Source organism: Phyllostomus hastatus, unplaced genomic scaffold, assembly GCF_019186645.2.
Source record: "Phyllostomus hastatus isolate PE091 unplaced genomic scaffold, TTU_PhHast_1.1 phas_scaffold_760, whole genome shotgun sequence".
Classification (NCBI taxonomy): domain Eukaryota; kingdom Metazoa; phylum Chordata; class Mammalia; order Chiroptera; family Phyllostomidae; genus Phyllostomus; species Phyllostomus hastatus.
This window is the reverse complement of record NW_025334040.1, coordinates 3,383,689-3,398,082: the sequence shown is the minus strand read 5'-3', so window position 1 is coordinate 3,398,082 and position 14,394 is coordinate 3,383,689. Positions and strand designations below refer to the sequence as shown.

Below are 14,394 nucleotides of genomic sequence, written 5' to 3'. Positions count from 1 at the left end.
TTAAAGAAGGGCTTTGTACAAGTTCGCCTACTTTGATTTCTCAGCTGACATCCGACACTGTGTTTGTCTTGTGAGATGTTTCCAGATCCGCCACAGCTGAGATGTCTGCGAGATGGCGAGTGATGGGAATGCACTTTTCTGGGCCCGACATATCTGGATCAGAGGGGAAGACAGGGGGACAGGAGGAGCAGAATTGGCGCTGGCACCTGTCTTTGGGCACAACAAATAAAAGGACCCTTTGTGCTTTGGGGTGCCTTATCTTCCGGGCCACACAATAGGCTTACCCCTCTCGGGCCTGATAGGGGTTGCTCCAAAGCTCCGGCTGCTGGGTCTTTATGCCCATTTCCGGCCTAACTGGAGTGTCAGGTTTCCAGTGTTCTGAGTCTAAATAAAGGGAGCTTGGGAAGCAGTGGAGAGAGGCGAGGCTTCTCTGTGTGTCCAGTAACCCCTGCCACTTTTTTGTTCCTTTCTTCAGTGTTGCCCGCTATTGTCATGGCATCGCCGAGTTGCAGAGACCTTAAAGGGCATGTATGCTAAGCTACTCCTTTAGAAATGTGAAATTAATCTCTTTTTTAAAAAAAATTTTCTTTATTTTTAGACAGAAGGGAATGGAGGAAGGAAGAATGGGAAAGAAACATCAATGTGGGGTTGCCTCTTGCGTGCCCCACACCAGGGAACCTGGCCTGCAACCCAGGCATGTGCCCTGACTGGGAATCGAACCAGCGACCCATTGGTTCACAGGCTGGCACTCAATCCACTGAGCCACAGCAGCCAGGGCTGAAATTAATATTTTAAAAGTATTATTGCTGTATCAGAAGTTGGTACCAGGATTACAGGACCACAGGTCCTGACTGAAGCTCTTTGGCCTGGTTTTCTTCCAAATTCTGAGAAGTTAGGGTTTTGATGTAGAAATAAGACCCATTCTATGAAACAAGTTGACCAGCCTGATCCTGGTGAAAGCTTGTCAATGGAGACTATATTATGTAAATCTTCCATATTAACAAAATGTGTCTCTACACCACATTTTGGCTAGCTGCCCAGCATTCCTTTATTTGGCTGTAACATATTTATTTAACCAATCCTTAATTGTTGTTTCTTTTTTATATTATAAAATTGTTGTAACTTTTTTATATTATAAAAATGCTGTGATGAACACCTTTGTGAGTAAAGTGTGAAAGGAGAAATTACCAAGTAAAGGGGCTTCCACGCCAATTACCAAATTGCCATCCTGCCCATTTGCATCTTTCACGTTCTTACCCTCAGCAGAGAAGGCACCTGTGCTCTCTCAGCCGGAAATTGCCACATTCCCACTTAAGGTGCCAGTGCTGTTTGTCACGATTTGTTCAGTGGTCCGTTGTCCCGGTTACACTGTAGGGAATCTGTATAAACGTGTATCACCTTTGCTTACTCCCCATCTACCCTTTCCTGCCCCCAGACTCTGAAGTACATGTTGGAGGAGAAAGGTGCAATGAATTTTTCCTTCATAAGAGGTATATACCAGTCATGAAAAATCACAGAAGCCGGAGCGTTCCTTTTTGGTAAAACTGAAAAGCAATGAGACAGCCGACGTAAAATGATGGAAACGTTACCGGCGTGTCCTTTTCCCCAACAGAAACCCAGACGGAGATGTGAGCCCCTGGTGCTACGTGGCGGAGCATGAGGACGGCGTCTACTGGAAGTACTGCGAGATCCCCGCCTGCCAGAGTAAGACTCCAGTGCGCCACCTGCAGGCCGCAGGACACTGGGCGTGCAGGGTGGGAAGGCCACGGCCGGAGGGGCCGGAGGGGCCGGAGGGGCCGGAGGGGCCGGAGGGGCCGGAGGGGCCGGAGGGGCCGGAGGGGCCGGAGGGGCCGGAGGGGCCGGAGGTAGTTCAGGCAGGCGGATTTCATGAAGCAGGTGAAAGGAGAAGCCATCCTGGCCGGAGGATTTTCACTTTTCTTGTTGAAGCTTTTCAGAAATGGGAATGCCTGGCTCCCTCAGCATCCCATTTCCTTGGCGGATAAGCTCAACCAGAATTTCTGCTTCTACTCAGTTTCCTCATGCTTCTTCCTTCATAGACAGAGATGGCAACAGTAGTTCGGTAGCAGCCAGGAAAAACGCCTTGTACTTTTGTGAATGATATATATATATATATATATATATATTTTTTTTTTAGAATGAACGAAGATAGTGAAACTAAGCTATAACATTACTTATTATTTGGATTTAATGTGTTGTGTCCCCTGGAAAATGATTTTCAGTAAATATCTAATTAAATACCCTCCAAAGCTAATGTCATAGTTCTTTCCCTCATATTAGCGTGAAGAGGTTCTGTTGTTTTTTATGAAAGCTTATAACTTGTCCTTTTCAACTACCAAAGACAAACGTCCTCAGTCTTTTGCTATGGGGCCTGTTTTCCAACCGTTCCCTCGTCTGTGCCTGTATTCAGTGTTCAGGGGACACAAGATACAAGGGTAGGAAGAGACCCTGACCCCCAGGAAACGTACGGTGTGACAGGGAATCTTAGAAAGGTACTTTAAAACGATACCGTACAAAGATTTAAAGCACAGAAGCCAAAACTAAATATAGTACTAAGGAGCTTACTTATGTAGTGTTTGAAGTACCTTTTTAAATATGCCAAAGGAGCAGGGTTTCTCGGGTCCTAGAGTTGAAGGGCAGGACGTTCATTCATAATAATTCTACCTGGGCTGTTTTTCATTATTACTTAAACCTACTCCTTGCCCTGCCGTGTTTCTCATCCGCAGATCAGGAGCCTGTATCCACAGCATATGTAGAGTGGTTGGCCTGGAACCTGGGGCCCCCTCACTCGTGCCCCCTCCAACAGTCCAGATTCTTATGCCCCAAGGGGAAAGGACCCTTCTAACCCGGTGCTGCAGGCCCCATCCTCACCTGTCAGAAGTTATCTGTCCAGGTGTCACCACTGCCTGGCCGTTAGGCCCTAGCTTCCCTGTCCTTCCAACCTGAGTATGTCTTGATTCAGTCCCAGAACTGAGAGAACAGTAAAGACCAGAAGAAAGGGCTTCTGCCCAGTCTGCTTAATCAGATTTTTAAAATGAAAAACATCTCATTTGGCTCTAGTTCTGTAAAGAAGAGAGGGGCAGGGGGAAAGGAAAGCAGATTTTCCTCGGTCCATTTGTTCCACACAAAGATAGTCTTTTAGTACCAGCCTGTGTCATTCTCTCAGGAATGGCAAAGAAGGGATTTCAATCTGGCCGCTTTTATTTGGAAAGATAATCCTCAACTTGCATTTATAAAATAGAATTTGGGCCAATGGGAGCTGACTCACGTGGTCACTGAAAACTAAGTTTCAGAAGACGGAATTAGAGCAAAACTGATGTAAGCTACCCAGTACCCCTCTAATTCATAATATTTGTTGGGTGTGCCTTGCTGTTCCAAAAAAGGAAAATTTAACATTATTTTCTTTTTTTATGGCCCTTTGGTAACCCTCTCAAAGCTTCTAATGCTGGCCTTGAAACGGTCTGGGTAGGGAGACTTAAAGAAATTGGGAGTAAGAACTGGGGAGCACCTAGTTTGAGGGGGTAGGAAGTGACTGGCTTTGGTTCTCTGAAAAAGCCTCACGCTCACCCTGTGGGCGCCAGGGTGCCCCAGGAAGCCGAGCCTCAAACCTTGAGTCCGGCAGAACACTGTGTGTCTAGTATGGCTGATCAGTATAGTTGAGAAAACTCTTGCAATGCTTGCAGCAAAAGACCTTGGTTATTGACTCGTGGGCTCAGCTGAGATACAGCCTGCCTGTTTTCGTTTTGCCCTATTTTTGGACGTGGAGTCATAATTTTCATGAATAATGCTAACCCTCTGTGTGAAGCCCGCTATTCATGATTAACATTGAACTTGTCATACAGGAAAAGGCCTGTGACATGATCAGATTCTTGGACAGCTTATATCTGAATATAACAGACCCAGCGGGAGCCAGGGGAGTGAATGTTTAGGGACAAAGCAGAGTGTGGTTGAATGGTGGGCCATTGTGTGGAGGCCGGAATCTCTGCCCCGCGGCGTGTTATGTAGAGAGCTAAACAAGCAGGGGGGCCTAGATGAAGCGTGACTCGGAACGAACGGGGGCCGAGAGGAGTCAGAACGGTGCTCCCGACCTGTGGAGCACGGAGCAGGACTCGCACAAGGAGAACAGCTCCGAGGTCATTGGATGTGCTCCCAGCCACTTCTGCCGACGTGTTTCTCAGGAACCCCAAGTGTTTAGTGCAGGCAAAATCAATACAGATTTTAATAGCAAATAGCACCAGCAAATTGATCATCCCTCCAGAGTCCACTCTCTAAGTCTGTAAGGCCTGCTGGCTATTTGCCTATTGAGGGGGGAGTCATTTGGCTTAAAATCTATTTTTTTTATATCTCTCTCTTATAAAAAACCATCCTCACCATTACAATTCCTATTTGTTTCACTGCTTTTGAGGGACATGCTTGTATGGACTTCAGTATTGCTTTTGCTTTGCTATATTTTACCTGTGGATTCTTCATAACAGGTGTGTTTTTTTTTTAAGTGAATAATCTAGTTGTGAGTGGGGAGAGGAACCGCAAATGGCATTGAAAGCTAACATAATTTTTTTCACATATAGCTAATTTGGGCCACAGGCCTGAGAAACTCACCTTCTCGTTCCTGGGAGCTCTTTTTTGTTTGCTATAAAACATTCACTTGATTTCTACAAACTCAACTGTAAAAATTCATCTTTGAAATAATTAGCAAAGTTTGAATACAGACTATGAGATTGCATGAAGGAATCACTATTAATTCTATTAGGTACAATAAAATTCTCTTAGATTATAGATGCATACTGAAATATTTGTGGCTGAAATAATAATATATCTGGGATTTGTTTTAAAATGGCCCAGTCTTCCAAAAAGTGAGTCAATGGATGGGGGTGAGGGAAATCGATGACATGAGAATTTTTTTTAAAAAAGTCAACATTTGTTAATGCGGGGTGATGGACTCCTTATTATTTCCTACTTTTGTGTATATTTGAAAGTTTCCATTGCAAAATATAAATTTTATAATATTTTAAATATGACAAAAATTAAATGCATACATACAACATTCAAAGTGTCTGGATTCAAATGTGTAACAAGAGTAACCTAAATTGTCATGCTTTTACATGTAGCTCACAGGTTTCTGAGTTTTAGTCATTAAAATTAGTGATTCCAGTTTTTGTTATTGAAGTTAATAAAACTGTTAGGTGTTTCAAGTTATTAAAGCTGTTATTTAAGTTAGCTATTATTAAAGTTAAAGCTAACTATTAAAGATAGTTATTGTTAAAGTTAGTTATTCAAGTTTAAAATCACAAGGACTTTAGAGATTATGAGCTGTGACAAATAACATTGTCTAAGCTCCGAACATAGGCAGAATGCCACAGCATGGGGAACCCAAGGATGGCATGGTCTGCAGCCCGTGGCGGGGAGCCCCTGGGCCACAGCTGAGGACAGGCACAGAAACAAGTACACGCAAGAGACTCTGTGGTTTGCGAGACGAGCCCTGGAGACAGGTAGCTGCCCTGGCGTGGTGGGAGGCAGGGGCTATTCTTTGTCCAGGAGGGCTTCCGGAAGAAGTGGGGTCTTGGTGAGGGGCTTCTCCAGCTTTCAGTTCCCTTATAAAAATGTAGTAATAGTGCCATCACCAGGGATCTTATTCAAGTGCAGATTCTGATTCAGTTGGGCTGGGACACACTTGAGACTATTTGTCACAAGCCCCTGCAATGCTGGAGCTGCAGGGCCACACTCTTTAGTAGCCAGGGTCTAGATGTTAGCGTGAGGCGGGACAGGGAGGAGGACACTGGAGGCCGAGGGAGCAGTGTGTGTGCACACGCACGCACACACAAATTCCCCGGCAGAGTTAGTGTTGCCGAGACAGACATTTTAAGAAGGAAGGCAGGAGATGAGGTCTGAGAACAACTAGGTAGGGCCAGATGATGGAAGGTTTTAGGGTCTGGTTCTGGAGCTTGGACTTGACCCGGAAGGATGGGGACGAGGCTGAGGAGAGTGTGAAGTGTCAGAAGGAGACGTTTCTCCACAGCTTCTTAAATCTCTGTACTAGAGATTCAGGGTGAGGCTACCCCCTCTCGGTCTGTGAGAGGTTCTCTGGTGATGGTGGTTCACATCCCCTCCGAGGTGCCGGGGGTGGCCCCTGAGCAATGTGGGACCTTTGGCCAGTTTCAGCCACTGACCTCACTGGCTCAAGTTCCTCATCCTTAAATAACACCCCAAACTTGTTAAAACAGGTGTGCTGTTCCTTACAGAAATGCAGCCCAGAACACAGGATTTGAAAGCTTCCCATGGCGATTCCTAATAAGAGTTTTTAAAGCCGTGTTGAGAGCTTGAGTAAAAAGCCAAGGGCACTTCAGCAGTGGGGGTCAAGACAGTCTCTCCATGATGGAAAATGTTTTGTTTCTGTTAGCATCTTCTGCATTTTAATGTCAGCACCGCTTTTTAGTATGTCTTAGCCTTTATTTGAGCTACTGCTGAGCTATGTACCCAGTACCCACTGCATACAAAACACTTATGTTCACATTATCTTATTTAACCTTTTTGACAATCCTATGAAGCCCAAGGTGTGTCCTCTTCTAACGACCCGTCACCCAATGTTCAAAAGAGAAAATGAGGCTAGCGTAGTTAAGTGACTTGATGAGGCTTTACTCTGAGCCAACAGGATTTGAATCCAGGACTCCTAATGGCAAGACCAGTGCCTTTTCCTTCCAGTCCTTGAGCACAGCCCCATTTCTTTTATTTCCGTGAAAACGGGGGCCCTGGGATGGATCCAGGCTACTGTTGAGGTCATTCTTGAGAGTTTTCTTTGTGGATTGTTTGGGAATTAGAGTTTGAAATTCTGATAGTATGCCGAAGTATTAAGATTGCCTTTTTGACATTGTGGAAACCCAAGGATTAGCTCAGTGGCGACAGAGGGTCTGCAGTTCAAGCTGTTAGCTCTAAGTCATTTTCTTTTCTTCTCTGGGTTTGGGAAATCCCAGGCCCCGGGAGGAAAGCAGGCTGCAATGGTATCCAGGAAGCATTTGTCGCACAGCAAAGTGGCTCCGCAGAATGCTGGGCTGTCTCCGCGGGTGTTCCCAGCCCAGCTGTTGTCAGCTGGGACCGGGCTCCCCAGAGTCGGGCCCTTTGCATGAAACGCTGCACCAGGCAGCTTTGCCCAGGCCTCAGGGCCTCTCTGTGTCTTCATTGCATGTTAAAAAAGACACAGCAACTCTGGGCATCGTTAACCCTTTACAGCTAAAACAGAACCTCAAAACTTAGGCTGTGGCCAAAGCAATATCGAAGTGAACATTAACGATACAGATTATGCACACTAATTTTTTTCACCTCTTCTGTCTTTCCATTACAATTATGTAATGTTTTTAATCGAACTCTTTAGACTGCCCAAATTAACATTGTCAGAGTCCTGCTTTTTATTATTTATTCTTGCTTTATGTGAGTTTTGTTTCCCCAATTGGTCTAGGCTTTTCAAAGACGGGAGCAGGGGTAGCTCTGGAATTTCCGTGAAGGAGAGGCTTAAGGTAGAAAGGGGGCTCAAGGGTTTATTTTAAATCTGTATTTGCATAGCAGGCAAATCCTCATTTTGCTTGGATTGTATATTATTTACAGAGGGGTGCTGATAGAATTTATGGGGGCTTTTCCCAGTCAAGCTTAGGTTTGAATTATTATTCACTTGATAACTTATGGCAAAATGACTCTCCCCTGGGCCTTGGTTTCTTCATCTGTGCCTCCCAGGGTTATTCTGAAGATTACTGAGTAAAATATACACGACCCTCAGTCCAGGACCTAGCACATGGTAGGCACGAAAGTACCAGCTGGTATTGGGGTGGCCTCTGCTTTCCCCCAAGAAACAGACTACCATTGGCATTTTCCCATCATCCAACTCCTGAGGAGGTCATTCCTAACCTTCATGTCATTTCTGCCCATTCCCTTCTTATCTGACTGACCGTGGGCTGAGAGGCGTGCCTCCGCGTCTGTGGTGGCCCATCCTCTGGGGACCGACGTGGCCCTGCACTCAGGGAACACGGGAGGCCCTGCATTTGTCCTCACAGGGCAGCTCTGTGGTTCCAGACCGGGAATCCACTCGATTAGTCTTTGTTTTGGCCAGTGGGTGTTACTTAATTTCCCATTAAAAATACAGACTTTCTGAACCAAATAGACATTTTCCTCAGTGATAGCTATACACTGTAAGGAATATATCTATAAACACAAGAAATAGTTCTGTCAACCTTATGATATAATTGGGAGTCTGAGTTATAAACATGGGAGGAAATTGGAGAGCAGCCCACCAGTTTCATAAATAAGACTGAATTGAGTTTCTGAAGACAAAAGGGCTCGGGCTGGGCTGCGGAAATCGGAGACATCATCACAGAGAAAGGCGGATGGAGCTGGATGGGTCCGGGAACAGCCTGACCGAGGGCTGGAGGAAGGGCACGGCTGTGCCTGTGGGTCGCCAACCAAGCCGCCTGGTAGAGCGTGGACAGAGAGGAACCAGATCGGCCCTGGAAAGCCAGAGTCGACTAGATGGGGACCTGACACGCTGAGAGCCCTAGCTTAGGAAGGCGAGCCCAGTGTCCGTTTGTAGGATGGATCAGAGGGAGGGAGTTTGGGGAGGAGCGAGTGGGTATAGACTTGAGACTTCTGCATCCAGGGGGTGGGGGCCTGACTGTGATGGCAGCAGTGAGGAAGTCAGGAAGGGTTAAATCCAGGACATTTAGGAGGAAGACTGAACTTGATGACAAGTGTAACATATAAGGGATGAAACAGCAGAAAAAGTAAAAGATGACACTGTGGTTCCTTGCCTGGGGCCTTTGTGGTGTCCCTGAAAAAAAAAAGTTCAAGTCAACAAACAGCTCCTCTTCCCAGAGACACAGCTGTATCATCCCTCCTGAACTTGAACTGACCTTTCGTCAAGTAAGGTGTTTCCGTTGTCTGTTACTGCCTAACAAGCCACCCCAAACCCTAGTAGCTTAAAACAACAGCAGATTATCGTTTCTCCCGATTCTGTGGGCTGGCCGAGTTTCGGCCAGCCTGTTCTTCTGCTACTCTCCCGTGGGCTCAGCCAGGTGGCTGCGTTCAGCTGGGGGCTCTGCCGGGTGGGGCAGGGTACTCAGAATGGCTTTAGGGCTCTACCTGGGGCACTGCTCTGCGCAGCAGCGTACTCAGGCCTCTTCTGTGGCGGCTGGCGGGCCTCCAGAGAAGAGGAAGCAGAAGCTGCCAGTCCCCATAAGTAAGGCATGAACCCAGAAGTCCACCACATTTCTGTTGATCAAGTCAAAAAGCCAGCTGAGATTCAGGTGTAGATGACATTGATTCCAACTATTAAAGTAGGGAACAACACATACGTGCTGAGGGAGGAGGAGAGAAATTATTACAGTCTCCTTCGGAGACTGTCTGCCACATTAAATGACCGGAAGTTGCATTTCAGAGAAGGAACTCTCACCAGAACCGCCGCTGTAACACATCAGGGCCGTACAGGGGTCAGGGTCCTTAGGAACTCTTGCCACCTTCCCCTGAAGGTAAAATTTCACAGGGGAGAAAAGGCTGTTTACTTATCTATTTGGGTGAGTTGTTACAGACTCAGAGACACACGTGGGACTGCCTGAAGACTCAGAGTGACTGAAGAGGGGAGTTGGTGCCTAGAAATAAATTGATGGAGGTAAGGGCAGGGGTGCCATATTGTGATAGGACTTCGACCAAGATGACAGCTGTCAGATCTGAAACTTTTATTTTTTTGAATTTTAAAAAATATTTTTTTTATTTATTTTTAGAGAGAGAGGAAGGGAAGGAGAAAGAGAGGGAGAGAAACATCAATGTGTGGTTGCCTCTCAAGTTCCCCTCACTGGGAACCTGGCCTGCAACCCAGGCATGTGCCCTGACTGGGAGTCAGGCCGGTGACCGTTTGGCTCGTGGGCCCATGCTCAGTCCACTGAGCTACACCAGCCAGAGCCGAAACTGTTTTAGATGGGCAGGATGCAGTACTGTATGCCTGTGGTTACGGGCTCAGAGTGTGGATGAATCTACACTTACCTCGTTGATTCTCTGATGGAAGGAAGTATTCTAGATGATAAGTCCTCTGATAGGACTCCAGAGGCAAAACCTCGTGTGTTCTTAGTCCTCGTTCTCGTGGAAGTGGTGGTGGCGAGAAGGCGCCAGGTTAGACCAGTGGTGTCAGACCTAACCTTGCTTCAGCAGCGTTGGTATTTGAGTTGTGGCTAGGAAAGGCTTCAGAGCCAAGACTCAAACTATAAAATAAAGTCTATTTAGAAAGTCACAGAAGTAGAAGTGAGTGGTAGAAGAGATGGGGTCAGGAAACAAATTACAGAGGCGCAAAAAAAAAGTGTCCTCGGAGCTTAGGAGAGAGCAAAGTAAAGGTCCCCGGCCTTCGGGGGACGGGAAAGGTACAGGTGGGTGCACTCCTGGGAGGGAGAGTGCACAGGGCCCTCTGTCCTCAGGGACTTTAAGGGTGAGGGTTTTAGGGGAGGCCACAGGAGAGGGTCCCAACAGGATATTCATCAGCCTTCCAAGTGCGTCCTTTCAGGATGGAGGTCTCCACTGATGGAACGGCTCCAGGGCGGGGAGTCATTAGTCAGTGCAGCTGGTCTGATGGTAGCCATGGCATCTCTTGTCTGGTTTTGCTGCTTTTCTGGGCCTGGAGCTGAAATGCAACTGAGGCCTAGATGTTATCTCTAGGGTTTAGTTATCTCTAAGGGAGTGGTTATTCAAGGGCCTGCATGGGAGTCCCATGAGGCCACCCTTCGGGGGCCCCTAGTTCCTCCTCCAGGGAGTTTACCACGTGACTAGCAACCTTCCAGGGGAGGAAAGTTCAGGGGAGGGTCTGAACCACATGACCAGTGGTATGCTAGGGGAGGGAAGATTACCCTGGGGGTGAGGTCCTTGTCTTCCCAGTTTTGCCTGTTGCCCAGGACCCGGGGCTTTCCGCCCTGGTGACCTTCTGTACCTAGCCTGTCTTCCTTGCTCTGCTCGCATCTGTTTAACTGCTACCGCAGGAAGGAGAAATCAGCCACGGAGGCATCAATGCTGAGTGCCTGGGGCAGAAGATGGTCTCTGCCACAAGGTTACATGACATTTAAAGTAAGCACAGTCACTGCATCATTTCTGAAGAAGCAGATTTTACTTATGAGAAAAAAATAGAAGGTGTTCTGCAGACCCAGGGAAGAGTTTTCTCAAATGCAGGACAAGAACTTGGCTTTAAGTTTCTTAAACAAATATCCCAGATCCCTCCAGAGCACTGGAATAGAAAACACAGTGACAGTCAGGAGTTATTCTTAGGCAAATTTGCCTCCTAAGATGCACAGTCAAAACCAGCTTTTACCACAATAGGCACACTTTCTGTCTTTGTTCAGAATTGTTCCATTCTCAGGAATAGAAGTCACTCAAGCTGACTGAGCAAAAGGGACTTTGGGAGTAGGTCACAAAACCCAAGCCCAGTGTCCCAAGAACTGGGGAGTTTCCACTCCTGCCAACTCTCTCTGAGGCCGCATGGCTCCCACCTCTGCCCCTCTCAGCGTGGTGTTCACGCTGCCCCCTGTCTGTGGACTGGCAGGGTCAGCTCACTCCTCAACGCACACAGCCCAGATGCGGCTGGTTGCCTTCATGCCCACTTGACAGAACCAAACAGGTCCAGGGCCTGCAATTCACTAACTGGAGTCCCACTCCCACCTTCCTGGGAGAGGGCATCTGGTGGCCCCGGTGGGAGTCAGCTGTGGCCAGAGGAGCAGCAGCTGTGAGAGCAGATCCTCTGAGAAGGTGCCGTGGGCAGTAGGTGGTCCTCAGCTGCGGAGGCCCCCATAGAGACGCACGTAGCAGCTTCACAGGGAAGCCACAGTGATAACCAAACGTCACAGGTGTTAAATAAGCCTGCCCGGTTGCTTCCCAACCATTCCTGGCGATAGTAAGAGAACAGTAGTTCCTGGGTTAGTCGGACTAGAGGGCCGTCTTCCCTCAGCCATCTCTAAAACTTACCTCTGTTAAGAACTCTGAACAGCTGAAGAGAATGTTGGTAATTAACCATTGTGGATTTTAAAGCATCAACTATGATAAAGAAGGGGTCATTCGTATTTTAAGATGGTTTTTTAAAAATTGAAAATGATGAAGCCTCTTTGGTAGGACGAAAAGTGCATGACCAAGCCACAGGACTTTAAAATAGCATTGAAAGTGAAAAGGAATTTGAGAACAAATATCCTTTTTCAAATTGAGTCTTCCTCCCAGCTTCTGGGAAGAGCTAAGGGTGGGTTACGGCCTGGAAATCCACTCAATTGACCAGTCATGCTTCTGAAGACTGCATGACGTGTCTCCTCCGGCGAGACTCCGAGACACACTTTCCGGGGCGACTCAGAGGGCAGTGGCCCCCTCAGAGGCCGGCCGCCGCTTCAGAGGCCAGCCTTGCAGTGCGCTGAGTGTCGAGCGACTAATGCGCTCGAGAATTCTGTCTTAAATCTCAGAGTCATCTTCACTTAGCTTCCCAGACTGGCCCTAACAGGAAAAGGGGCCAGGGACACCGAGGAAAAAAAACCATGGCATGGGAATCTGCACCCCTAGAGCGCCACTCTGCTCCCCATTTTCATCCTGTGTCCCCCCACTTGAGGCCCTTAACCTCGTTAAACTGATTTCTTCTCTGTCGCGTAGCAGTAACATCACCTGTCCTGCCTTCCTAAACGGGCTGTGCGTTTCATGCAAGATGCTCACGTGAAAGTGCGTTGTGTGCTAGAGAGATGGAAGAGATGAACGTTTGACTATCTGGAGTCAAAGCCAGTCTTCTGAGGTGGCCGCCTTTGATTTTTGTCCTTGAATTCAGTGCTATTTTATGTTTCTGCTAGTAAGCATGTTGTTCCTGTTTGTGTGGTGAGTGATAAAAGCCTTATTCCAAATAATGATAATAAACACTGTTGATTCGGCACGTACTGTCTTGCTAGGTCTTGTGGTGTTTACTTTATTTCCATTATCTTCTTTTAATTCTCACGCAAGGCTGTGTCTTTCCTCATTCCACTGTTGATGAAACTGACCTTGGGAAGGCTGTGGCGGAGGGGCCACAGTTCACCTTAGGGTTTCTCTGAGTCCGAAGCCCACGTTTGGGACCGTTGCTGACCGCTTCTGGACAGATGCAGGAAGTGCCCGTGCCCTTCAAGGCGGTGCCGCGTTCTGGGAAGTGAGCGAGGAAAACCAGCTCCTGAGCCGTGATAGGGGTGGCAGGAGGTGGGAGCACAAAGGTCCTCCTTCTTTTAGAAACTGTTCTTATTTTTCACACAATTCTAACAAGCTCGATAGTTTGGTTCTAAGCCTAAGAAGCAGCAGATGAAGAAGAGGGTAAACACAGACCACAGGCACTGACAGTAGAAAGAAGTAGGTGCAAGACTCCTTCCAGTTCAAATGTTCAGCTGCTGTGACAGTAACCAAGGAGACGGATTAAAATTTTTTTTAAAGATTTTACCCATTTATTTCCAGAGAAAAGGAGGGAGGGAAACATCAGTGTGTGGTTGTGTCTCATGCACCTCCAACTGGGGACCCAGCCCACAACCCAGGCATGTGCCCCGACTGGGAGTCGAATTGGCGACCCTTTGGTTCGAAGGCCAGTTCTCAATCCACTGAGCCACACCAGCCAGAGTGACAGATTAAATATAAAAGTCAGAACAAGAACATCAAAACAGCATACCAGTCTGGGGTCATTTGGTAAAAGTACACTTGATAACCTCAAGCCACGAAGAAACATTTTAAGTAGGTTAAACTAAGTGAAATTTTATTGCTGTTCTTTTAAGAAAATAGCTAATGCATTTTAGAAAGGTTTCATCCAAAATAATAAAGATAACATTTTAAGTGTTAAAGTGAGCCTTTACGGAAAACTCGGTCATCTAAAATGGTGTTTCTGGGTAGCCAAGGAGGACAGTGAGTAGGCAGGTCTCAGACCCCACGGTCACTTGCTCTGAGTGAGTGTTGTCCCAGATCAGCTCCGCTGTTCCCGTCTGTTCTGCTCTCTCCACTTACTGCTGCCTAAGAAGCACCTTCACCCACTCACTCTGTGAGTTTCGCTGGCAGCAGCGCAGTTGTTCGTTAGAGCACCTGCTGTGTGGCTGGGGCCCTGCCAGGCCCTGGGAGTACAATGGTGTCTGAAAGAGGCAGTCCTGCCCGTAAGTGGCTTGTGGGTAACTGGGGAGAGAGACACAGAAACAGGTGTCGAGAATCAAGTTCGGCACGGGCTGCTATAGGACTGCGCAGCAGGGGCAGAGAACCTTTCTGTGTGTGGCGGGGGTGGGGTGGGGGGAGTCTAATGGGAGGGCCAGGGGACTTCCCAGGGGAAAAGATGACAGGCTGCCATCTTAAGTAGGGAAGAATATCCCAAGCAGCAGGAATAACATGTGAGAAAGTCCAGAG

The 14,394-nt window shown here is 47.4% G+C and overlaps 1 protein-coding gene across 2 annotated transcripts in view; it reads left to right on the top strand.

The window, feature by feature from the left end:
• Positions 1–14,394, top strand: part of KREMEN1 (kringle containing transmembrane protein 1) — a 58,239-nt gene that overhangs the window by 18,747 nt on the left and 25,098 nt on the right. For both annotated transcript variants that reach the window (XM_045826812.1, XM_045826813.1), the window contains exon 3: positions 1,613–1,704. In XM_045826812.1, coding sequence (XP_045682768.1) covers positions 1,613–1,704 — 92 coding nt within the window. The remainder of the gene's footprint in view (positions 1–1,612; positions 1,705–14,394) is intronic.